Raw genomic sequence first — 26950 nt, forward strand, 5'->3', positions numbered from 1 at the left:
ACAGATGCATCAAAACATAATATTTGTGCTGTATTCTCTCGTGACTTAACTATAAAGAGAGTAGTCAGAACTCCTTTTCAGTCCACTCAGCAGAATGAATTATATGCAATCATTCTAGCTCTTATTATCCAGGAGATAGAAATATATCTGATTTGGCCTATTCAGTAGGTGTGGTACAAAGAAATTGCCACAGCCCAAATAAAATTTGCAGCCCCTAATATATATCAGCTCTTTAAGGAACTTTAAGAGCAAGTGAGAAAACATTCAGTTAAGATTTATATCTTGCATGTCCCCTCTCATAGTAGACTTCTAGGTCCTATTTTTGATGGTAATTCAAAGGCAGATAGCCTTCAAATTATGCTAGCCAATATTCCTTTATTTCAAGAAGTCTAAGAATCTCATTTTAAAGATCATCAGGCTGCTCGAGCTTTACGTTTACAATTTGGAATAACAAGAGAGGAAGCTAGGAGCTTGCCTTCCTTCCATGCTCCTATACTCCCTCCAGGGAAGAGACCCAGTGAAATTTGGCAAATGGATGTGATCCATTATAAATCTTTTGGTTGTCTGTCTTTTATCCATGTTGTGGTAGACACCTTTTCAGGATTCACTTTTGCAATACCAACAGCCAAAGGGATAGCCCAAGTGGTCATTGAATTCCTTATACAAGCATTTGCAATTATGGGTGTGCCACAAACAATAAAAACAGACAATGGACCAGCATACACTTCTAAACAGTTTGCACACTTTTGTGCACAGTATAAGATTTTACACTCCACTGGCATACCCTTTAATCCTCAAGGACAGGCAATAGTAGAGAGGAGAAACAGAGACATTAAGATGCTCCTCCAAAAACAAAAGAGGGGGGGAGCCACAGGTGACCCTAGAGAACTTCTAAATCTAGCTCTTTATACAATTAACTTCTTAATTTTTGACAATGGTGCACTGGTTCCAGCAGACAGGTTTTATAACCCAAGGGCAGTGTCCAATGAGAGCAGCTCCACTATCTTTAGATAATCGCCAGGTGATTTGGAGAGACCCAGAAAGTGGTAAATGGAAGGGACCAGATAAGTTAACTGCTTGGAGGAGAGGGTTTGCTTGTATCTCTACAGATGGAGAAGGAATCAGATGGGTGCCAATGAGCTGTTTTTGCCTTGTCCATCAGAGAGAGATGGAGCAGACCCTTGAAATGAAGGAAAAGACCCAAGAAACATTGGGTGGTTCCATTGCTGACTGTGCTCACCACTGAAAGAGCCTGGCAGTTATGGTGTTTGACTCATAGACATCAAAAATTGTTGGACTTCAAAACCCTCAGGAATCATTGGATTCTCTGAGATATAAGATTGTTGTAGGACTTGAAAACCCTTAGGAATCATTGGATTCTTTGAGACATAAGATTGTTGTAGGACTTGAAAATCCTCAGGAATCATTTGATTCTCTGAGACATAATAAGACTGTTGTAGGACTTGAAAACTCTCAGGAATCATTGGATTTTCTGAGAAATGATCAAGATTGTTGCAGGACTTCAAAATCTGCAGGAATCATTGGATTCCCTAACACATAAAAAGACTGTTGCAGGACTTCAAAAACTTGCAGGGATCATTGGATTCCCTGACACGTGAAGCAATGGACAATAGATTGGTTTTGGACTATCTCTTGGCTGAAGAAGGCGGCATATGTGTGACTGTTGTTTACATACCTTCCTTCGACTTCTGGAAATCTTTTACACCACCATGTTGATTTATATTGTTATACCACTACTTGCATGTACAATTCATGTTTGTTACATTACATTTGGCCTGCACTATAGGGAGAATCATCATTAATGGCCTGTGTGTTATTGCTATGTGCTTGTGTAATACCTCCCATGCTGATGGGTTTGTGCATACCTGTTTCTAATAAGATCCTTCAACCCAGAAACCCGCTAGCAATCCCCACTTCCCTTTGGTGCTTTTCATCTCCCTTCCTGAGATGTCAGGGAGGGCGTGATCATTTCCTTTTTAGTGCTTTCACCTCCCTTCCTGAGAAGTCATGGGGGAGGGGGTGTGATCACCTCCTTTTTGGTGTTTTCACCTCCTTTCCTGAGAAGTCAGGGAGGGCATGATCACCTCCTTTTTGGGATTCTCACCTCCCTGAGAAGTCAGGGAGGGCATGATCACCTCCTTTTTGGGATTCTCACCTCCCTGAGAAGTCAGGGATGGTGTGACCACCTGTGTTCTAAAACAAAAGAAAGTGGGAGATGTAAAGGGCTGAAACTCTGAGTTGATGCACTGAGGTTGGACAACTGAGCACTTAAGGCTACCGACTGGACAATACTCTATTAGCATATGCTTGGAAAATGGCCCTTCCCACTATTCTATGCTGGTTCAATTGTTTAGTGTATACAGAGAATTGTGGGAAGGATTAGGGGGTGGAGTAAGACAAGCCAAGGTCACTTTGGCGATAGAGGAAGAGAAGGAAGGTCCTACATCCATCCTGTTCACTTCTACCCCTAAAGATCAAGAATAAAGACCAGGACCAAGAATAAAGACCAAGGACTTTTGCTTATCCTGACTCTGGCTGATTTTCAGGTATTCATGGTGCTAACTCAGTCTTCACACATGAATATTTTGCTATCTATTAGGAAAGGTATTCTATGTGATTTGTGATTGTGAGAGATGGTAGGTAGAATGTTTCACTCAGAGAAGTTGGAAAAAGGAATACTTCAGTTTAGGGAAGGCATTGTAGAAGATGAAATGGAAAGCAGTAAAAGATAAAATCAGGCAATCAGAGGGCAGAGATGAAATGAAAAGAAGGATAAAGATTTAAAATTTATGGTTTAAGACAGTGAATTAAGGTATGTATTACAGTCAAAAGATAAGAGTTTTAAGGGATCAGATTACAAAGACAAAGATAATTCTGGCAATCCAACAGTTAAATTTTATGGCTCAGCTCTCTTATCATATATTAGAAATGGAGACTGAAGTTTTTAAAACAAAGTTAATGCCTACACCAAAATTATAATTGGAGGTTGAAAGAAAATGAGAAAGCTAGATTCTCTTTAGATAAGAGATTAAAAAAATACTTTCCACATGGTGAGTGACCAGAGGATTAACATTTAAGAGAATAATCAGTCTTCTATATCTTTAGCATTATTAGTTGGTAATCATGGATTCTGGGTATTATTCAGTAATGGGTTCTCTATACTCCTGACACAAATAATTCCTGACTTCAAGGATCTCATAATCAAGTAAAAGGTGACCCCTCACCTTTAAACTATAGTAATTTGCATGACAAAATAGAAATTTTAAAGAAAAAAGGATGAGACTCAATCCCAGCTGAGATCTTGTACTCTGATGATTTCCATTTTTACATCTCACTTTTGAGGTTTCTACATTTCTACATATGTAAGTTTTAGTGTCACCTATGGACCAACACATCTAGAAAATTTTGAAAAAGGGACCTGAAGATCTGGAGACACACAAGGCACTTGACAAATGCCTTTCACTGAGTAAAAATAAAGAGGAAAGAGCAGTGGACAGATGCAGGAAAGAGTCTTTTAAGAGTTTTCATTTTGGAAGTATGGAGCAATAAAGCTCCACCCTGGAACTGTAGACAGATGGACCATTATGCACATTAACAATCATTCCAGTGGTCAGGGAGAGGAGAGACCATCCCATGTTTGAGGGAAAATTATTGTTTACTTACCATGCCTTCATCTAATGAACAAGTGATTTTCATGTCATCTCTGTGTCATGGAATGGGGCGGAGGTGGTAATACCAGGGGAAGAGAAGTAAAAGCTTGTCCAGGCAAAAAAGAAACAATGGCCTCTCTCTCTCTCTCTCTCTTTTTTTTAAATCTAAGGCTGTCAATGCATACTGTTTTAATGGCTTGTTAAAAGCTTCCAGCCAGCTACAAGAGTGCTGACAAGAAGAGCAAAACCACTGAAGTCAACTGAAGCTAGTGCTAGAAGAAATGCTGGAAATAGGGCCACCCATCCTTGTTTCAAATTCACCCCTTAGAACCTGAGTATGCTATTGCTTATATTTAAAAATGGCTAGTTGCTTCAATGGAACTACATCCAAGAGATTAGACTACCTAAATTATTCACCTAAGATCAGAAAGGATGAATGAAAGCAAGGAACCCAGTATCCTCAAGCTAAATTGAATTCCTAATATGAAAGGGACCTCAGTAGCCATCAGCTCTAACTCATAACCATCTGAAACTAAGCGTTCCACTACAATATACCCTCCGAAGTGCTAGTTTTTGTTTGAAGACCTCCAGTTGAAGGGAAAGTTGCATAACTTCCTCCTGAGACAGCCTAACAACTTTGGAATGCTCTTAATTTTACGAAATATCCCCTTCCATTGGAGCCTAAAATTTCAAGGCTAAAAGAGATTACAATTGGATTTGAGGCTTCAGTGAACTGCCCCTGGATTAAAAGGGTCTCCCTTTCCATAAAGCAAGGATTGTGATTAGAAATTATTTCTGTCAAAGTACAAGCAGTGGCTTTCCCTCTGTATTTCCCCCCTCTCTTCTATCCAGACAGTACCAGTATTTAATAAGTCTTTTATTACTGCTAAATGTGGGTTTTAAAAAATGAAAAAAATGGATTCCAGGTATTGCAACCAAACAACAACATATCCATTTAACATGCATTCACAACATCCCTATGAGATTGTTCTCACCCTCTAAAGAGGTTAGGACTTGCCCACATATGGTCACTCAACTAATGTTCAACTAGGTTGAACCCAGGTCTTCCTGTCACATATAAAATAGATTAGACTTGTTCTGGTTAGCTCCAAAGGACAGGGCCAGTAGCAAAGGATTGAAGATAAAAAGAATCAAATTTAGGCTCAATGTCAGGGGAACAAAGTTTCTAATTAGTTTTCCAAAAGTGGAATGGGCTTCTGTGAGAGATGGTGGTTTCCTCTTCCTTGGAGGCCATTAAGCAGAAACTGGACAACTGCCTGCTGGCTGTTACAGTGAGATCCCTTTTTGTACTGGACCAAATTAACCACCGAAATCCCTTCTGATTCTTACAATCTGTGATTCCACCCCTTCCCCTCTCTGCTTCCTTCTAATAGGTCATGCTTCCTTTAATAAAAATGGGCATTTATTACTTTTCACAGACATAGGAACAGGAACTCCTTTACACAAATGTTCATGAATGGCTTTGTGGGTCAAGTTATTGCAGGCATTACTTGTTTGATAGCAAAGGTAGGAAAACTGAGGAATACACTTGTCCTAGTGGTTATTCCAGTAAAGGAAAAGGCAGAGGAGGAGAAAAAGTCTCAGGTCTCTTAAACGTTAGACACCTTAGGAAAGTTCAGTCCTGGGGATAAGAAGTAGGAATCTCACTAAAAAGTGAACATACTTACTGTAGCATTCTGAGTTCTACTGTATGGAAAAAATGCTAGTTTTATTCTTAACTATTCGAGTGTTATAGCTTGAAGGGGTCTTAGATTCATCTGGCTCAAGTCCCCAATTTTGTGGATGAGAAAACAAGAAGAAAGTTAACTTGTTAGGTGGTAGAGCCAGAACTAGAACCCAGCTCTCCTGACTCCCAGGTGTGATCTTTTACCATGATGATTAATTATCGACTCTCCTCTCAGAACTGCCCAGAACTTCTCAAAAGCTAGCTACTAAGAAATAGACTATAAAAAGTAGGTTTTAATTTCTTTTTTCAACATATTTCCATTTATATGATATTTTCACACATTATCCCCTGGTATCTTTGTAAAGTAAAGAAGAAGTTATTTTATAGATGTCATTGAGAGACAAAAGAAATAAAGGAAATAAACTTACCCAAGTTAGTGGTAAAGCAGGGACTAGATCCCACTTCCTCATGTGATGTTCTTTTCACTAGCTCATATAACCTCTTCTTGACCCTCTCCCCATGTGCTTACCCCCAAGTTTTGCCTCCGGCATGTCTGCGTCTTGTTCTTTCTGATGCCCCCCCCATATACTCACCTATCACTTGCATCATGCTCTTGGTACCAGGCCCTGTTCCTGGGAGTCTCATGAAGCAGAGGAAAAATGGAGTGGAATGGAATGGGATGGAAAGGGGACATTCCTAAGGAAGAGTGCTAGCAACTGAACAGTGTGCCTCCATGGCATCCAGGATAAGCTACCCTTCAGGAGAATCCAGATAAGACTCAAGGATAGTGAAGGGCTCAGATTATTGCTTTTTCTTGTGTTCTAGAAAATTTTGGGAATTCATTCCATGAGCTGGTTCATCATCTTCATGATGAACGCTAAGACAGGGAAATCAATTTCTTGTGATCTAGTCCTTGGCAAGACAGCTACTGATACTCAAAGAGTGATCTTAAAGGGTGGGAAGTAGATACATTGCTTGCCAAGTGTAATAGAAGTTGAAATTATAGTTTATTACTTTCATGTCCAGCCATGAAAATCAAGGAGATAAAGATGGTCTCTGAAGGTCCTTTATGCAATAAGTAAAAATCACTACATTACAAATTTGCTTTTGTTATAGAATGGGGAAAGCATTTATGGTAGGGGTCCATGAACTTTTAAAAATATCTTAAAAACTATTTTAAAATAATTGGTTTATTTCTTTTGCACTCCTGTATTTTATTTTATTCATTTATAAACAACCTTCTGAGAAGTGGAGTCTTTGACTTCACCAATCTGTCAAAGGAGGCTTTGACAAAAAAAAAAAAAAAAAAAGCTAAGAACTCCTGAATTCTCAAGCTAACCCTCAATTCAGCTGAACCCACTGAGAACACTGGAGAGAGACTGGGTAAATTATGTGAATAACAGTATTATTGGAAAGAAAGTAAATTGGGTTGAAAAACTTAATGAATTCAATGTGGAAAAATCTTTTAGACAGACATGGATGTATGAAAGGTAAAATGAGTATGTGGCATGAGGAATTGGAGTTTGATGAATCTCTGGGATGGTTCTCCTGGCACCTGGATATTCATAGTGATATGTTTGCTGGATTGCATTCTTGTCCATCCCACTCCCTTCTCACATAACAGAGAGAGAAGGCAGGGAAGTTTGTCATGCATGAGTGACCACTTTCACATGAAACAATGTAAGACGAAGGCATGGCCACCAGCACCAAGAGAGCATACATGCTGGCAAGAGAACAGTTACCAGTTTCTTAAGGTTTTGTGTCTAATAGGGAGGGAAGATGTTTCCAGTGGGGTTTAGTGTTAGAAAATAATTTTCAAAATTACTCTTTGGCCAAAACAATCCTCAATCCTCCACACCCCATTTCCTCCCCTTTCTGTTTTCCTTAAGTCCCAATTCTGCCTTCCCCCAAATTAGATCTCCATGAAAACAAAAGGTAAAAATAACAAGAAAATGAAGCAACAAACCATCAATTTCTACTGGGATTGCTTCATGCTCACTTGACTTGCTGCTATGATTTCTTTTTGGTGCTGGTTTCCATATTTGGGTAAAGTGCTTCTGTTTATGTTAGTAGTCTCATACTCACCTTTTTTCATTAAACATTTGGTCTATGTTTCCCCTTCCTCCCCATTCCCCACATAGCATATTCCAGGAGCTTGGGATAGGAGAGGCAGGGCTCTATTGCATATATAAATCAAACACATGTACATACAGAGACACAAGGGGTAATTAAAACAGTTGCTTGTTGGACACAATAATGCACACAGACGTTGTATACAATTCCACACAGACAAATAGCAATTTATATTAGGAAGAAACAGCCACGGGCCAGGAAAGCAGTGAGCCTTTGGAGGACAGCACTAGCTACACGGCCTTAAGTCCTGTGTCTCCAGAAGAGGTAGAGGTAGGGGCTGTTTTAGGAAGTCAGCTCACAAAACACATTTTTTTTTTTTTTTTGGCAAGTGCTGGACTTGGGAGATAGTTCGTCTCTGCTCCTGTTGCCGTGGCTGTCTGCTGATTAGTTGGAGTTTAGGGTACATTTCACCAAAGGCCAGGAAGGAGGATCACCGCATGCAAAAGGAACTTTCTTGGGAACTTCTGAGGTGGACCATCTGCATCCTTCATTCTGGACCTTTGCTACTGTCCTCCTACTTGTGTATGTGGGGGCCAGAGCAGGTTTCTGAATATCACCAAAGTATGAGGTAGCAGAGACACACTGTGCATGTGAGTATTTAGAGTATGAAGACATGAATGTGCAGGCTTAATTTGAGCATAATACATAGAAGGGCCTGGAAAGGATCTTTAGAGATCATCCAATCCAACTTCCTCATTCTTCAAATGAGAATATTGAGGGCATGAAAATGACTTATCTAAGGTCACACAGCAATTTAATATCTAAATTGGGATTAGAACTCACACTCCTGACTCCTAAGATGGTGTTCTTACTACTAGCCCACTCAGGTGTTGAGAGGAAAAGGGCACAAATCTGGTTTTGGCATGAGATCTATATATAGTGGTATCTCGCAGAAAACCAGTTTGCATTCTAAGTTAATTTCTTGCCACTGTCCCCAAATTTCTCTAATGTCCAGAAACCAAGGATAGAGTGGGGTGAATAAGGGCCACATGTTACTTCATTTATACCCAGAAGATCCACAGAAGCATGCATATGGCAGGATGACTTGGGCAGGGAGGGGGAAATGGTGCCATGCAGGTAGGGTTGCTGAACAAAGATTGGTGGTATACAAAACATCTTCTTGTTTTCTTCTTGTTCACTTTTGTAGACCTGTATTCATTCGACTTCATCACCAAATAATTGGTCCCCTACAAAAATGTTATTCTAGCTTCACTTGCTCCCAGCAGAAATCCCACTGGAATCTACTGCTTACCTTGCTCTTTTTTTCCTCTTCTGGATTTTTGTCTTAAATCTCTGACAACACCCTCTAATGTGCCCTGAATGAAATACTGGGGTGTTGATTGACTACAGTAATCCCTGGGTCTCTTTAGCTGTCTCTTCTGCTATATCTACTATATAGCCTTCTTCTATACAACAGAAAGTTAAGTGCTTGACTCCATCTCTAATATTCTAAAGTTTTCAACTCTACCATTCTTCAACTTTACCCTTTCCCAGACTCCAGGATCTCCATATGTGCACCCCATTCAATCTGGTGCATTAGGCCAGGATCAATGGGAATTGAGAAAGGTGGCAAAAGTTTTCATTTAAAAAAAAAATGGAACTCGTGAGGATGTGGGATGGAAGAACAGGTACCAGTACCATGTACTTCCCACTCTCAAGGCCCAAGAAGAATGACTCTACTTTCAGAAATGAGTCCAACTCAGAAGGTCCTACAAGTTGGGAGAAAAGCACTCTAATTTTAAGAATAAGGAAGGGGTAAACTGGAAGGAAAAGAAAAAGTTTATAAGTAAAACATCTCAACATGAATTATTTAGTCTTTCCTCTGATGTGAACGGCGACATGTTTATCCATTAACATTTATTAAATTCAATAAAACCAAAAGGAAGGCATCTCGATGGACGGGCATGTAATCTCCTTCCAGCATTTCATTTACACAGAATTGAGGAGGAAGGCGATTATACTAGAGAATTAAGTAAACACAATAAAATGAGGAAGACTAAAGTGAAACAGGAGGGGAAGGTGGAAGGGCCAGGGTAGTGATGTATGCACCATTCTCAGCATTCCTGCTGACCAATTTGGACTGAGCTCTAGGACATAGGGTCTGGCTGCACAGATTCCCTGGAACTAGACAAATGTGAGCGGGAACTGACCAGTGATGTTATTTCAGTAGCTGCCCGATAGAACTCCCGAGGAGGCTCTCCCGCTGTCTCACCTTCCTCCTCCTGAGCCCTAAAGAATACGGAAGACCAGTTTAAAAACAAGTAGTTTCATTGGAGAGAACCTACCAAATGGAGATTGACTTCTTACATATAGCACATAGGTAAAATGGACTGGGTAATCTATAATAAGGTTTCAATGTGTACAGATGTCTAGAAAACATCAGTAAGCTTATCCTATAAAATTTAGGTAAATACTTCTTCCCTTCAAAACATAATCCTTTGAGAAATGGAAAAGTTTCCAATGTAAAGCAGCCATGTGAACATTATACATGGCTTCTGGCAGAATGAGGAGTGAGCTTTGTTCCAGTGGCAGTGATCTAAAGCAATAAAAGCTTAATTCTATTTATTCTGGATTTACCTTTCCAGTTTCAGATCCCACATGATTCAGGAGAGCTCTCTTTGCCTTTCATAAATAATTTACAAAGCCCCCAACCCAGAACTTCTTAGGGTTTTAAAAAAAAATGTAAATACCCATAAACTGAAGAGCAAGATGCACATTTGTCATAGCCTCATGAGACGCTAAGGATGCTGCTCTGGAGGGAGAATTTCTCTCCGCATTTCCTCTTTTCCACTGAGCTCTTCAGCTCTATTACTCTGGTATTTAAAATGTACTTGTCTAGATACTCAATCAGGTTCTTTCCTTGTGGTACTTACCCAATGTCTTCTGTGGGTCTCTCTGGAGTCTGGAGTTCTTTTAGCTCAAGCTAGAAAAAGAAAAGGTCATTCATTGGGTCAGGGAAGACAGTAAAAATAAGAAAAGAGAGAGAGAGAGAGAGAGAGAGAGAGAGAGAGAGAGAGAGAAAAAGAGAGAGAGAGAGAGAGAGAGAGAGAGAGAGAGAGAGACAGTGAGCTAATTTCTCTGTGCTATGCCTCAAGAAGAGCCTTTCCTTAATTATATCTTTTTTCGCTCAGCCCAATCACATTGCAGCTATGTGGGTTCAGAAGCCCAAAATCTATTGATGTCATAATTGCCAAACTACCTTCCTGCTTAAGAATCACAAGATAATGAATCTGGAAGGGATCTTAAAAGCCATCTAGTTCAATTTCCTCAATTTATAAATGGGGACAATAAGTTGGAGGTAAATGACTTGCCAGGATCACAAAGGTGGTAAATCATACATCCAAGGTTTGAACCGGGGGCTCCTGACTAAATCCAAAAGTCATTTACCTATATATAAGTTCCTGACCATATTCCCTTGCATTTATTTGCAAACCTTTAAAATCATGTTGACACATAATCATCAAGCTTAATAATGATTTAGTGTAACATTATTATGTCTTTTTCACATGTGTGTCTTGTTTCTGTAGAAGAGTAAATGACTTGATGATAGAGAATAGCATCTTCTATTGTTTTAATATCTTCTCCCTCATTCTTATTTACCACAGAGCTCTGCATTTAACTACTAAGAAGCTTAACTCAACTTCCTCTCTACTCCCCCTCCTTGCCCAACTCTTTGCCAGTCTAGCCACTTCAGGACTCAGTGGTTGTCTTCTTCACTCAGTTTTTCCCATTTTGCCCCAACGCTCGGATGCCCCATAGCTCACCGTGGTGAGTTTTTCAAGAGCAGCAAATCGCTCAGCCCAGGGAGCTGTGGACTTCTCAAAGGCTTCATGTCTCTTGATAAGTTTCTCCACGCTGTCCACAGTATGTCCAAAGTCCCTGCTAGCCAAGTAAGGCTCTTGGGCAATCAGCCACGCTTCAGCCACAGAAGCATCCCGAGAGAACTGACACACTTCCAACACTGTCACAAAGAACAAGTCACAGACACACACACACACACACACAAAGGACCTCAACAGGTTAGCAGCTCAGAAGAGACTACATAAGTTTAGGAAAGTCAGCTCCTTGAGGGCAGGAATTTTTCCTTTGCCTTTCTTTGAGTTTTCATCACTCATCACTCTGTCTGGCACTTAGTAAATGCTTAAGACATTTGTGTTGACTTGACTTGCTTCATAGTGAGACTTTCCCCAGTCACCTGGTATACAAGTCTTCTCACCAATGTCTATATAATCATCTGTCATTCCCCAAGTCCCATAGGGGTGGGACTGAAAATTTTCTTTCCAGCCAGCCTTAAGATCCTTGATTAATTTTATGTAAATAAAAGGAGACACAGGTACAAACCAGAAGCTGGGCTTTCCTGGTTAAGAACCCCTATCTGTGTTGGGGCAGGGTTGGGGGTGGGGAAGGGATGGGTTGTGGATAATTCTTCAGAGTGATCATAAAACTGAGGAGTCCTTATGCTCTTCCCCCTTCCCTTCATCCACAAGAAGCCCCAAGCTTGGCCAAGGTCACTGGCTCCAAGGCTGCACTTACATAGAAGTAGCCGCTCTGCGCGGTTGTCCCATTTCTTCATCATCTCCTGCCTTTTTGACATCACCTGATTCAGTTTCTCCTTGATCTGCAATAATGATAAAAGAGATTTTTAATGCTGGTCTGGAGCTCAGACCATTACTTCACATTTAAGCTCTACATGAATATATTTCATCTCCTTATTTTGTGCTTTCCAAGGATGGATGCTATGCCTTCAACAACAGTATCCTATACAAAGCTTAACATATAGTAGGTACTTAAGAAATATTTATTGAATGAATGGATGGGTAGATAGATGGATTATTTAAGACATTACTGAAAAAAGGTATGATACCTGAGCCCAGTTGGTCTCCAATTTCTGTGTCTGTTCCCTTTTCTAGGTCTTTTGCTTTCTTACCTCTTCGGAAGCCTGGTGCTGCCGCTGAAGCAATGATTCTCCTAATTCAAGGCATGTGCTGAAATTTTTGCTCCGGGTTTCAATTTCTGCCTTGATGCCTTGGTGATATTTCATAAGCAGTTCCACAGAAGATACATCCCTGATAAGAGAGGCAGGTGGAGAATTCAGCCAAAAGAATGCATCCTGAGACTAAAGCCAAAAGGGAAATTTTCTCCCTGGATATTCTCATGCTCCTAAAGGAGGAAAAGACCTTAAAGCTGCACACACATTATTAGGTATTAATTAGTTCTTGAGAAACGCTATTTACAAATTCCCAAACTGCAAGGCTCTTGGTTTCCAGGCCAGCCACTGTGGGATCCTAATGGCTCAGACCATATTATCTTCTGAAAGGGTATAATAAACAAAGGGCCTACTCCTAGGAGTTCTCTCTGAGGCCAGCTGCTGACAAGGAATCTGAAGGACAAAGGAAGGCTTGGTGATTCCCAGAGCCAAGGGCTTGGACACCTGTGGGAGGTGCTCGGATCCTCAAATCAAAGCAAGCTATCCTGAGGGGTGAGATCCCAGTCTCTGGGGAGCAATGCAAATGAAATGGAGGAAAAGTTATTCTGAGGGACAACAACAGGTACAAGGTTTGTACATAGTAGGTTCTGAATAAATGTGTGGCTTTAAAGAAATTGGATTCCAAGATGTTGAGAACTTTATAATACCAGCTCTTCCACTGGGATTCTCACTTGTGGTTTATTTCCCAAGCAGAAAGAATACAAGTGTTTTCTTTCAGGATGGGAAAAGGGAAAAGATGTTTTCAGCAATGATAAAACATTGGGGAATAGATAATGGGGGACATCTGGGCTTATATATGGTTCAAGCATGAGTTCCTCAAGGTCTTATACTGCCAAGTAAGCTTATCATTCCCATAACTCAGAAATTATGATTCTTGCTAATAATCCTTATACAAGCTGGTACAAGGTAGGGTATAAATGGAAGTGAGAAAAGGTACCCTGAGCCTCAGTCCAAAGTCTGGGCTTGGCTTTTCCAGGCCCCATACCGATCAAGCATCTCGGCTCCCTCACTGAGCACCTAAGGTCCTATGTTATTATAACAATACTGAGTCACGTTGGCTCTGGTCCCCAAAGGCCCGCTGCTCCACCCTTCTTTCCTTCTCCTTTGGAGAACAAGTAAGAAGCTGTGCCTAAGTCTGTGAGCCCCACCTTGTGGGGGAAAATAGCCCCCGAAGAAGCCAGCCATACCTGGGCTTCTCCTGGGTTTCTATCTGCCGGATGATGCTTTCCATCCAAGAGAGGAGGTCCCGGACCATGCTGAAGAAGCGGAACTTGTCTGCTGTGTCCACCAGCTGGGCCCGGCGCCCTGTGCAGGCAGCCAGGAGCGCTTGCCATGAGGCAGACACCTCCTGCTCTTTGCTCTGGATCTCATCAGCCTTCTCTCCGGCATAGGCTGTCTGCAGGCGAGTGGCCATGTCCCGGAACTGGTGCATCTGGAGTCACCACCATCAGATGATACATTACATCAAAGTGCTCTGCACTTTACAAAGCACTTTCCACACACACAATTTCATTCCAACCTCACAACCCCATAAGATGGGTGCAACAGGTTTTATTATAGCTGTTTTACAGATAGGAAAATGGAGGTTCAGAGCAGTTGAATGAGTTACCATGGTCACATAGCTGGTAAAATCCAGAAGTAGGACTGGGCTTCATGCATGCTGATTCAAAGCCTCCTGCTCTAGCTACTGTTCCACATGGCCTCATTCAAAGTGTGCCATTGTTCTGTAGGACTGGGGAACTATGGGCTTGAAAGGGTAAGGGCTCTTTCTGGTCTCCTGTATGGGACGGTGATGGTGAAGCTACTAGAGCAAAAGGCTCCAAAATCAGAGACATGGAATGACTTCCAGGGTCAGAGGGTGAAAAGATGGGCTGTATCTCACCCTCCTATCCTCCCCCAGCTAATTCTGGGTTTGTCCCTAACACAATTACCTTGCCCACTTCAAGATTTTGCCCCTTTACCCAACCTTTCACTGCTGGCCTCCTGTGAAGTTACTCGTGATATGGGTCCCCATGAGGAAATAATAACCTATTCTAACTCACAGCAGGTAAGCAAGCAAAATTTCCTCATAGCATCCTCACACATGGTCTCTCATCACCAGAGCTTCATGCTTTGTGCTCCAGGGCAGGAGCCAATGAGTAAATCCCATTTCATCTCTCCCTTTTCATTTTTTATTTAGGAAGAGTGAGTGGAATAGTAAAATAGGCATGAATACATTATAATTACATCCTTTTCCTAAACATCCCTAATCTCATAAAAACATGGATTTAGAGTTAGAAGGATAGAGAGCATTGGATATAACATTCTCATTTTACAAAAGAAGGAACTGAGCCCAGAGCTATAGAAATTATAATGTCTGAAACAGGCTTGGAACTCAAATATATGTATATCTTCTCTCTCTGTCTTTCTCTGTCTCTCTGTCTCTGTTTCTCTCTGTTTCTCTCTCTCTCTCTCTCTCTGTCTTTCTCTGTCTCTCTTTTTCTCTGTCTCTGTCTGTCTCTCCTTTCTCCCTAGGATGGGGATGAATTTGAAATTAGGTCCTCCTGACTCCAGGACTACTGCTTTACGCACTGTACCTTGATTCTCTTTTCAGTCAAGGGAGCCTTGCTGCTACTCTGCCAGATTCTCAATTTTCTACTTATCCTTGATTCTTCAACTAAACTGAAACTGCCTTCTTCAAAGTTAACAAGTCTCTCATGACTAAAAACTGAAGGCCCTTTCTCAATATGCATCTTTTTTGATCTCTGTACACCACCTTCTCCTCCATGGACATTTAACTGTCTGCAATGTTGCTCTCCTCTGGGTCCTCCTTCTACTGGTCTGATCTTTTCTCATGCTCTTTCCATGGTCTTCATCCCTACTATATTCTACCAATCCTTCCAGGGGCTTCATTCATATTGTGTACCCTAATTGTGAGTGTACTGTGAGTGGCTCTGTCTAGGACCATCTTCTTTCTCTCTATATATTCTCTCACTTGGTGATTTTATCAGCTCCCATGGCTTTAATTATAATCTTCATAAAGATGACCCCAAATTGGTCTTTCCACTATAAATTTCTTTCCTATCCAATTCATTAGTCACAAGATTACTAATTTGGCTTTTCTAAAGCACATGTTTGAAAATTATTTCCCTATTCAATGGAAGTCCTGTTATTCCTTTTTCTATTTCATGTAAACCTTGTAATATACATGGATTAGGAATGGAGTAATTATATTATGTGTCAGATATTGTGCTAAGCACTTTTTACAAATATTATCTCATTTGATCTTCACAATGGCCTTGCAGGATAGGTGATATTCTTACTTCCATTTTACAGTTGAGAAAACTGAGACAATCAGGTTGAGTGATTTAAACTCAGGTCTTGCTAGTACCAAACTCAGCTCTCTATTATAATATCCAGAATCCTCATATACAATTATTAGTATGTAAGTCCATATATAATTTATAAACAATTAAATATATATATATTGGAGGTATATACTCAAAATTTCTTTTGTAAAGGGATACCTGATCAAAAAATTTCAGAGAGTGCTGTTTCAGAGCACAAACAGTAATTCAGAAGACAGGAATTCAGAACTACCCTCCTGGCTCTATCACTGGCATGCCAGGCAATGAGGGACAAAATTCCTCTGCCCTTTGGCACCTTTTCCCCTGTCTACAAAATAGGGAAGCATATATTACTGTTCTTCTTTCAGGACTTTAATGTACTTCTGGGCTCCTTGGATGAAAGATGCTATGATAGGATGTCCTTATTTAAAGTTGCTTGCTAGTGTAAATAAAATTACATTCTTATACAGAGCCCCCTATTGTGAGACCTCAAAGGAATTGTACTTATGTTCAAAGTCCTGGCATCTGTTCATCTCCCATACCTACACTATCTATTCACCTTCTATTTTCTGATCTTATGAGCTTCTTGGCCCAGAGAAAGAGCTGCTATTCATCCAGGGAATACCATCTTCATATAAAGCTAAGACTACAATCAGAAAATGGCTATCTATTTTGATTTATCTAAATTGACTGAGCAATCCAAAATTTAAGACACCATAATCCAGCTCATTATTCTATTTTTTTCTGAAGCCAATTTTTAAGCTTAAACTGAGAACTGGAGGGGAACTTTCAGATCATCTAGACAAATTTCCTTATTTTTCAGATGAGGAGACTGAGGGTCATAAATGTCAAACAATTTATCTATCATCACATAACTAGCAGGAATCAGAGACCTAGGATTAGAATCTTTTAATTGTATCACAATGCATCCTCTGTGTGGCAGAAAACTTGACTGTTAGTATGTGCTAGCAATGTTCAATAACCAACAAGTGGGTACAGTACCTGAGGAACAAAACCACGTTCATATTGACATTCTTATTATATATAAACCCGGAAGACAATGAAGACATACGTGACTAGAAAAAAAGTCAAGCCAATCATGCAGAGATAAAAATTGGCTAATCTAATCTAAGTGGATTTGCTGGTATGGTTGACATATTTAAAAGGAGAATAAAAAAAGGGGGCTTCTAGCAGATGGGGAAAATTTAGAAAAGAATCACAGAAGATGAAAAGATTCCACATTTCAAACAAATATACTGATATTTTCTATATACTAGATTCTATTTCCTGTCCCTCATGCCTTGTACATGCCTGGAATGGTTTCCCTCCACCTTGTAGAATCATTAGCTTCCTAGGATTCAAGGTTCAGTTCAATTGTCATCTTATATATCCTATTCTAAACTCCTTATAGTTGCTAGTGCCCTCTTCCAGGAAATTATTTAGTATTTATTTTGTCATGTATATATTACTTTCTCTCTGAGGGTAAGAATTTTTTCCTTTTGTCTTTGTATTCCCAATGTCTAGACCAAAGTCCAGCATATACATGTCATAAGTACTTAATGAGTAAAAAATTAGTAGGAGCTACAATCTGCATCAGTGGGAAAGAGTGCCTGTGTTAAGACACCAATCTACCAAAGTACTATGCTATTTCCCCAAAGCAAGACCTGAACATGAGTCAGAACTCATCACTCCCTACTCCAACCAGAAAGCTCTATGTCCCTTTATAGTTAAATGTCCTTGTGGATTAGGATGTATTGAAGGTAACAAAAATATTTCTTTATCATTTCCCAGACCCACTACAGACCTAACTTCAGTAACATTCACACCAACTCTCTGAAATCCTCAAATACTCATTTTACAAGTGGGAAGATGGGGACAGAAGGTAATGGTTTGTAAAGAACCACAGAGAAATCATAGTTTGTGAACAAAGAGACCCAAGGCTTTGTGGGTCTCCATTTGAAGCAAACTACATGGGGTAGACTGAAGAACAGAACATACCTGTACTCCTAATTGATCTAATTCTCGCTCAAATGCCGTGTGAACACGGTGGAAGGATTCAGCAGTACTGGCGTCAAGTCCCACATCTTCAGGCAATTCCCGGTGTTTCTCATCAATGAGGCCTTGGATCTCTTCTCCCATATAGAAATATCGGTGCAGGTCATAGGAAGCAGCTAATAGCTGCATTCGAGTGTCTATTAACTCTAGTAGATCAGCCCAGATCTCATTCAGTCCATCCTTCCACTCAGCAATGGTGGCAGCCTCAGCATGGCCAGCATCAATGAGCTGCTCAATTATCAAGTTAACATTGTCTACCCTCTCTTGTCCAATCGCCCCAGTTTCCCGGGCAAAGTCACGAAACTTGTCCCGCAGCAACTAGAATTGGAGATGAAGGGTACAGGTTAACAGAAAGATAGTTATTAGACTCTTGAGCTGCTGGGGGTATGGTATAGCACTCTCACAGTCTTGTCGCAGATTTTACTATACTATAGCTATCTATGATGTATCATCACACCTTTTTCAAGGAAAAAAAAAGTGAAATCCAAGAAGATTATCTCCTGGAAACATCACACTTCAAACTTTGTTGTGGTTACACTCTGCTGCTTAATGGAAGTAGATGATAGATAAAATTTTAGTGTTTTACTAAAACTGAAAATAGAGAGAGTAAACATGTGGGACTGCTATTGATATATGTCTAAAAATAATGATAGACTCACAATTTTCCTTTAAAAAAAAAAAAGAATGTTCTAGGTGTGAAACTCACAGTAACATGGTCGAAATCTTGCCCCATTTCTTGGGAAGAGGCTACCACCTCCCTTTCTGCAATCCACTGTTCCAAGTCATCCGCCTCTCTCTTCAGCTGGAACAAATGATACATGTTTTCTAGTTTGCGTTTGCGTTCCTCAGCCAAATCTTTCAGCCCGGCATATTGTTTGTCCACCTGCCCTTGAAGTCGGATAATCTGTTCACTAAGGATGAAAAAAAAACACCAACTAAAGTAAAAAAAAAATTAGTTCCAAGATTAGCAATGATCTTGGGCCTCAAAGCCATTACAGGCATAAAAGAGAAAGAATTCCAATGGACCTAGATTTGGATGATTGAGGTAATAACCCTTAGTTTATTTTTTCCTCCACTGTTCATCCCCCAAGTGACCAATGGGGAAACTGAGGCATGAGACGACTCCTAAGTTTCCTGAGTCACCATGAATAAGCCATGGTAGAAGGTCTAGGTACTCTATGTCCCACTCCAAGAGCTTTCCATTGGACCACACTACTCTTAATGGCCCTTTTAGCAGATGCTGGAGATGAAATTCTAAGTCCCTAAATAAAATAGTTCATAAGGTTTCTCTCTAGTAAAGGAACAATCCTCCCCATTTGCCATTCTTTTAATTGGATCCTCAGGCACTGTATGAAGTTTTGATAACTAGTTGATTTACTAACAATTTGCTTAGTTTAGGTCAATCACAGAATTCACTGTGAAGAATGAACTTACTCATTATCTTTATAAGTAGATTGATCAAGATTCTTCTTCTTTATCAATGCCCAACAAATCATCAGCCATGACTAAGGAGAAGTACTAATTGTCATAACCTATATAGGAGTTTTAAAGTTTACAAGAGACTTTGTATACATTGTCTCATTTGAGTCTTACAAAGGCCCTGAAGATAAAATAGTCAAGTGATTTGACTACTACTATCACACAACCATTATGTGTGCAGACAATATTTGAACCCAAGTCTACGTGACTTAAAAGCAAACTAGAGTCATTAAATCTTACATAACTTTCCATCCAGAGATATCATTATTAGGTTTATGCTCCACAGAGATCAAAGAAAAAAGAATAGATGGTTTACCATGTGTACAAAAATATTTACAACTTTTTATATTAGTTTTTTTAAAACAAAAACTAAGAGTGGGGAATGGCAAAACAAATTATGTTATGTGAATAACATGGAATATTATTATACTATATATTTATATGTTATTATTAAGAAATAATGAAATAGATGGCTTCAGAGAAAATTAGGGAATTCTATGAACTACCTATGAAATGATGCAGAATGAAATGAGCAAAACCAGATAAACAATTTAAACGATCACAGCATTACAAGGAAAAATGACACTGAAAAACTTCAAGAGGCAATGACAAACCATGATTCCAGAGAGCCATGGCACCCACCTCCTGATAGAGTTAATGGACCCAAGCTACAGAATGACACATATTTTTGGACATGGACAAGGCAAGTATTTGTCTTGCTTGATTATATATTTTTGTTATGAAGCTTTTCATTTTCTTTTGTTGTTGTTGTTGAATTGGAAGTGAAGAGTGGAAAAGAGAGAAAATAAGTACTTGTTTTTGAAAAAAAATTTAAATAAAATATATCTGACTTAATTAAGTCCAGCATTCTATTCTATTAATTCCTGGGGGAAAAGCTTGAGTTCCAAGTACTGAAAGCAAATGTGGAGTCAAAGAAGTCCTTCCTTGGTGCCCATAGAGGAATAGCATGGAACACTGGACCATGTTCCTGGAATTACAAGGACAATTTTTATGATGGTTGGTGTGAATTTAGTATATTTCTCTTAGTAACTGGTAAGGTCATGGTTGCAAAGTTACCTGCAATTTCTGCCTCAAAGTAAATTAGTAGAAAGTAGAATATATTTTTAGTCAGCACAGTAGATGGACTTGGAGTTAGAAAAACTTGAATTCAAATCTCATCTCAGATACTTAGTGATATAAGCCCTAGACAAGTCAACTTCTGTCTGCCTCAGTTTTCTGATTTGTAAAATTGGAATAATAATAGCACATACCTTCTAGAGTTTTTGTGAGGATTCAAAAAGATGATATTTTTGTGAAGCATTTTACAAAACTTAAAAGTGCTATACAAATATAACCCCCACATTTTTTTTTAAAAAGAAAGAAAATGGATAGAAAGAAAATGGACAGGTTTGGCATATATGAAAACTCTGTTAAACAAAATATTCAATTAATTCCTGGTGTAAAGTCCTCCTTTGCTACCTTATCATGGCACACAGGTAAGCCTGGGTTCTAAAAGGCTGAGCACAAGATGTGGTAATAACTGCCAGAATGGAGAAACTTGAACATAAGCTAAATGAATACCCAATCTGTCATTTAAGAACCAACTTAGATAAATATGGGAAGATTCTTCACTTATTTATAGATTAGAAATAAAAATTTGATTTACTGCATTTGATTTTTCAAGTAAAAAACTCAATTCTCAAAATCTGTCTACATGTTATAATGTAGCTACAATCTATTGGGCAAAGAATGCACATCAATGAAATAACAGATCCTTGAAATATTGAATACTTAGGGTAAATATTCATTTAGCTAAACTAAAAATAACTAGTATTACATAGCACTTTAAGATTTGCAAAGTATTTATAAATATTATCTCATTTGATACAACAATCCTGCGAGATAAGTTATAATTATTCTCTTCTTACAGATGAGGAAGTTAAGATAGGAGAAGTTGCTGTCTGTGGTCATAAAAGTAGTAAGTATCTAAGGCAAGATTTGCACTCAGCTCTTTCTGACTCCAGGTCCAGTGCTCTATCCATTGCACCACCTTCCTGACAGACCTTCCATTCTGAGTTTGAGAATTAGGTCATTCTAATTAAGTTGGCGTTCCTAAAACCAAAGCTAAATAATGAGATTAAATCAAGATATTCAGTAGGACAAAAATGACCTCAAACCCCCATTTTTGGTGAAAATCATAAGTATTTCTCCCATCAAGACATTTAGATATGGTTCCTTCTTTCCTAAACACCGCCCCCCCCCCCACAAAAGGCAAGTTTGTCCTAAAAAGAAGTATAAGTCCTACTGTTACCCACCCCTCAGGATGACCAGCAGACAGGAGTTTCTGAGCCCGGCCAGCCAGCTGCTTGATATTCTTCCCATACTCCTCAACTGAGCGCTGCTGCCGCAGATGTCGTTTTAGCATCACAATGGCACTCTCTTCATCCTAGATGGAAGCAGAAGTGTCATCATGCTGCAGCTTAGCTCATTCTTTGCTTTCCCTTCCTGAAGCTTCCACAGTGGAAGAAACAATACAGCTTCAGGGGTTCCCCAAGGATGGCAAGTAAAATTCAGCACTTTCAATTGTATCCCCTGACCACAAGTGTGCACACACACACACTCACGATGAACACCATGATGGTTCACACCAGCAAGTGAACAGATTTCTTCCCAGAGTCCAATCTTGTTAAGAGTCCCTTATGTTGCACCCAGAACTTTGTGAACACGGTGCACCTAACATTAACTGGAAGAAAAGAGGTGACTAAAACCCTCTGTACCCCTTCTGCCCTATTTTCTATCTAATTCCCAGTGATCTCCACCCTCTCTCCTCTCATCACTATCCCAGAGATGTGACAAGACAATCCTTGCCTTTGCACCTTTCCTATTCCTCCCTCTGACTCTCCAAATCCTACTAGAGTCTCACTTCCTCCATGAAGCCTTCTCTGATTATAATCATGAAAAGGGCCTTGGAGGTAAGCTACACCAATCCTCTCATTTTATAGATGTGGAAAATTAGATCCAGGGAGGTGAAGTGATCCAAGATCACACACATAGTTGGAATTGGGATAGGATTCAAATCTAGGTCCTTGCTATCTAGTCAGTAGTCTTTCCCCTGTATTACAGTGCCTTGCAGTTTATCTAGCCCTCAAGGACTGACCTTAAATCTGGATTCCTCTGGAATTTAATATCTGTACCACACATTTTTATAATTTATTTTGTACTACTAGGGTGTTTATTGTTTCACACATATTAAAAATAATGCATAATTATTATATTGCATATGTAATATATAGAATATAAAATTATATAAATAGTAAATATTTATAATTTATAGTATAAATATAAATAAATGTAAGTACTATATGACATATTAGCATATTACTACTAATTAGTACATTATGAGTATATTCATATATTAATACTAACATATCAGTTCTCCAGAAATAACATAAGAGTCTTGAGGGCTATATTTAATACTTTCTCTACATCATCCACAGTGTTTAGGCCAATACTAAGGGCAGAATAGGCATTCAGTAATCATTTGCTGTCTGACTAAAAGCATAAAAGAAAATCCAGGAACAGACTGGGGGTGGGAGGAAAAACAAAAAAAGATGTAGAAGGGAATATTGGGATAGGAAAATCAGACAATACCCAATTCAAAAAGGTTGGGTCTGATGACAAATAAATGGCACATTTATACTATACTTGAGTCTCTTCTGAAAAGGGTGTCCCAAAGTAGAACATATAGGATTCTTTTTCTACCCTCAAACTCTTAGGCTAACCCCACAATTCCCCCTCATCTACACTTAGCACATACTTCTTAAGCTGGACAGACTTTATTGCTCTCATTTTTTATCTTTGCCCCTCTTTATGGATAGGGATATTTCTCTGGCCGAGGACATCTGAACTAGACAGAGAAGGAGTCGGCTGCCTCATCCCATCCTGTAGCAAGCCTGGCTGGCTTCTTTAACTTGCCATGTCCCAAGTCATACACTGACTGACCTTGGGCGTTTCATCCGAGATTACATAAAGTTCCTGTTCACTGATCCAGGCTTCTGCCTCACCAGCATCCAAGTAGTACTGCTGAGCCTCATTGGCCTCCCGTAGCCGCTGCAGCCGTCCAGCGGTCTCATCTCTAAGCAATTCCCATGAGCCCTGCAGATGCCCCAGGCGCTCTGCAATGTCTTGGCAGTCTATCTCAGCCACCTCCACCAGCTCGTGCCCTCGATGCAACACATCCTCTATTCGGGGCGCATGGCCCACAATTTCATTCTGTAGAGTCTGGAGAAGGCAAAAGCAGGGGACTCTTTAGACTGAGTCAATTATAGAATCACAGGAAAGCTGGAGCAGAAAAGATACTCAGAAACATCTCATTCATCTCTTTCACTTTATAGAGTAGGAAACTGAGGCCTAGAGAGGTCCCAAGGTCCAAGATTTAGATTTGAAATGACCTTAGAATTAGATAATTCAGTTTAGGGTTCTTAATCTGTTTTGTGTCATAGACTCTGCTGGCAGTCTGATGCATTTTTTTTCAGAATAATATAATGTTTGTAAATCATAAAACAAAATACGTAGGGTTACAAAAAAACTCCAATCATACTGAAATACAGTTAAATATGTATGTGTGTGTGTACCTTTGTGTGTGCACCTGTGTGTGTGTGCATGTATACATGCACCCACAAGTTCATGGGCCCTATTTTAGGGACCAAGGATAGTTCTACCTTCCAATTTTACAGCGAAAAAAAAAAAAGTTCCTGAGCTGAAGTGATTTGCCCTAGAGTTGAGATTTAAATAAGATCCTCTGATTGCCAAACCAGCACATTTTCCATTGTCCTGATGAAGTAACTTATTACCAATATCATATTTCTAGTTTCCTACCTCATAATTTCTATCCATATTTCAAACTTGGTCCTAGTTTCCTAATTTTCTTTTTCTCAACTTGTGATTTCACTGATGTGGTGAACTATTGAAGGAAAACTCCTACCAGCATCATTGCGTGCCACTTAGAAAAGCTCAGCTGTAACCTACCTTTTAAAAAGTTGCCTTGCACATAATCAATCCCATTAGATTGTGATATGGCTGAGAGCAAAAATCAGCTTTAGCCTTTTTTTGGGTATCCTCTGAACTTAGCACAAAGCCAAGCACACAGTAGGTTTTTATAAATATTTCTGAATGATTGACCAAAGTATTGACATATTGACATATGTATGACAACTATTATAGTTAGGCAGGTTCTCAATGGTTACCTCATCCAGCTCCTTATTTGACAACAAGGAAACTAAGGTACCAAACAAAGCTACACACACAGCTAGTATGTGTAAAAGAAGTCCTTCCTGACAGCAAGGACACTATTCTGCATCTCACAGACAGTAAAACACAAAAGATTTAGAGTTGGAAGGGATCCCAGTCACTTTCTAGCTCAACTCATTATTTAAAAAAGAATGTCCATTGGCTCTTTTCAACAAGATGATTCAGACCAGTTCCTATGATTTTGTGATTTAAGCCATTTTCATACAGAAAGAGAATTGTCGAGGCTGCAATGTGGATCACAATGTAGTATTTTCACTTTTTTTGTTGTTTGCTTGCATTTTTTTCCTTTGTAATCTGATTTTTCTTGTGCAGCATGATAATTGTGGAAATATGTATACAAGAATTGTACATATTTAACATATATTGGATTATTTGCCCTCTAGGGGAAGGGGTGGAGGGGAGGGAGAAAAAAATTTGGAACACAAGGTTTTGCAAGAGTGAATGTTGAAAACTATTTATGCATATGTTTTGAAAACAAAAAGCTTTATATATATATATATATATATAAAAGAAAAAGAAGATCCATTAATAACATATGTAAGTGTCCATCCAGTCTCTCTCTGAAGACCTCCTGTAGTGGAGTGGGGGATCTTCTACCACATAAAGCAACCTAGTCTGGTTTTGAACACTCTTAACAGATATTCTTCTCTAATATCAATCCTAAATTTGTCTTTGTGAAACTTCTATCCATTGGTTCTACTTCTGTCTTTTGGGGTCAAAAAAAGAATGAGTCTATCTCTTCCCTATGAAAGTCTTCAAAGATCTGGACACCGTTATGTCTCTGGAGACTTTAAACACTCATACTTCCTTCAATTAAGTTTTCATATGGTACAGAAGCCTTTTATGATCCTGGATATTCCTCTTTGGATTCTCTCTAGTTTATTAATTGTTCCTAAAGTATGCCAAATATGAATATAATACTTTAAGTATGCTATGACCAGGGAGGAGTACAGAGTATATGACCTCCCAAGTTTCAGAGACATTAATCCTAATGAGGTTTTTTGGCTGCTACCTCATACTGATCCTGCAGAGTACTAAAATCCCCAAATCTGTTTTTGTTTTTGTTTTTGGTTTTTTTTTTTTTTGAGGTAACCAGGTTTAAGTGACTTGCCCAGGATCACATAGCTAGTGTCTGAGGCTGTATTTGACTTCTGGTTCTCCTGACTCTGGGACAAGGGCTCGTTTTGTTCTGCCACCTGACTGACCCAACCCCCAAATCTTTTACAAATAAACTCTAATCTAACCAGGCCATACCCACATTCTATTTGTGAAGTTGATTTTTTTTAACCCAAGTATAAAATGGTATGAACATTTATCTTTATCAAATGCATGGTTCTAGGTAAAAACTAAGTTTAGTTGCTTCTGAAAAAAGACTTCAGACTTAAAAAAATTATTTACTTTATATTTAGTTTGAACTCCTTCTCTCCAGTCAGGAAACTCACTAAGGGATACTTAGACACAAGGAAGACCAAGGTGAAGATCTGCTGTCCCTGTCCTTGGAACTCTCTTCCTCCTCAGTTCCACCTCCTGCCTTCCTTAAGATTCCACCCTAAACTTCTGCAAGAAGCTATTTCCAATTCCCCTTAGAACTAGTGCCTTCCCTCTGTTCATTAAATCCTGTTTATCTTGTATATATATCATTTGTACATAGTTGCTTATACATTATCTCTCTCATTAGACTGTGAGATCTCTTGAGAGCAAGTTCCATATTTTGTCTTTTTATGTATCCTAGAACTTAGCACAGGGTCTGACACACAGTAGGTCCTTTAAAAATGCTTCTGACTGACTGACAAAAGTATAAATGGGTGACTATTATACTTAGGCAGGTTCTCAATGGTTACCTCATTCAGTTCCTTATTTTACAACAAGAACATTGAGATACAAAGAAGTTTAAGGACTAAATATGTAGATTGTTGATCATGGAACAAAATCATCCCATCTGGCAAGATGGCATATTTTAAAGACTGATCTTCATTCAGAATAAAGTTTCTACTATCCCTGATATAAGCAACACTGTCGAATAAGTGTCCCCAAATCTGGGACCTGAAAAGGCTATGTAAATAGCGTGGCTATTACCTTCACAGTCACTTCTTATATGAGCTGGCACATGTACATAGTAATTAGTTAAAATGTATTTGTTGAGTTGAATTACATTTGTTGGAGGTAGAAGGTATGGGCATCTAGGTGATGCAGTGCATAAAGCATTGGGTTTAAAATCAGGAAGATTCTTCTTCATGAGTTCAAATGTAGCCTCTGGCATTTATTAGTGTGTGACTTTGGCATACCACCTAATCCTGTTTGC

The 26950-nt window shown here is 39.3% G+C and overlaps 1 protein-coding gene across 4 annotated transcripts in view; it reads right to left on the minus strand.

Annotated features, from left to right (window-relative positions):
- The window catches only part of SPTB (spectrin beta, erythrocytic), a 166026-nt gene that overhangs the window by 26862 nt on the left and 112214 nt on the right, over nucleotides 1-26950 (minus strand). For 3 of the 4 annotated variants that reach the window (XM_031952714.1, XM_023502855.2, XM_031952716.1), the window contains exons 23-32: nucleotides 23341-23619; nucleotides 21654-21784; nucleotides 18566-18770; nucleotides 17803-18177; nucleotides 13666-13910; nucleotides 12419-12557; nucleotides 12025-12109; nucleotides 11256-11452; nucleotides 10365-10414; nucleotides 9642-9720 (exon numbers count right to left, since the gene is read on the minus strand). In XM_031952714.1, coding sequence (XP_031808574.1) covers nucleotides 9642-9720; nucleotides 10365-10414; nucleotides 11256-11452; nucleotides 12025-12109; nucleotides 12419-12557; nucleotides 13666-13910; nucleotides 17803-18177; nucleotides 18566-18770; nucleotides 21654-21784; nucleotides 23341-23619 — 1785 coding nt within the window. Of the gene's footprint in view, nucleotides 1-7519; nucleotides 9721-10364; nucleotides 10415-11255; nucleotides 11453-12024; nucleotides 12110-12418; nucleotides 12558-13665; nucleotides 13911-17802; nucleotides 18178-18565; nucleotides 18771-21653; nucleotides 21785-23340; nucleotides 23620-26950 lie in introns of those variants that run through there. The other variant, XM_012548711.3, reaches the window with a different exon arrangement.

This window comes from Sarcophilus harrisii, chromosome 2 (assembly GCF_902635505.1).
Source record: "Sarcophilus harrisii chromosome 2, mSarHar1.11, whole genome shotgun sequence".
Taxonomy (NCBI): Eukaryota; Metazoa; Chordata; class Mammalia; order Dasyuromorphia; family Dasyuridae; genus Sarcophilus; species Sarcophilus harrisii.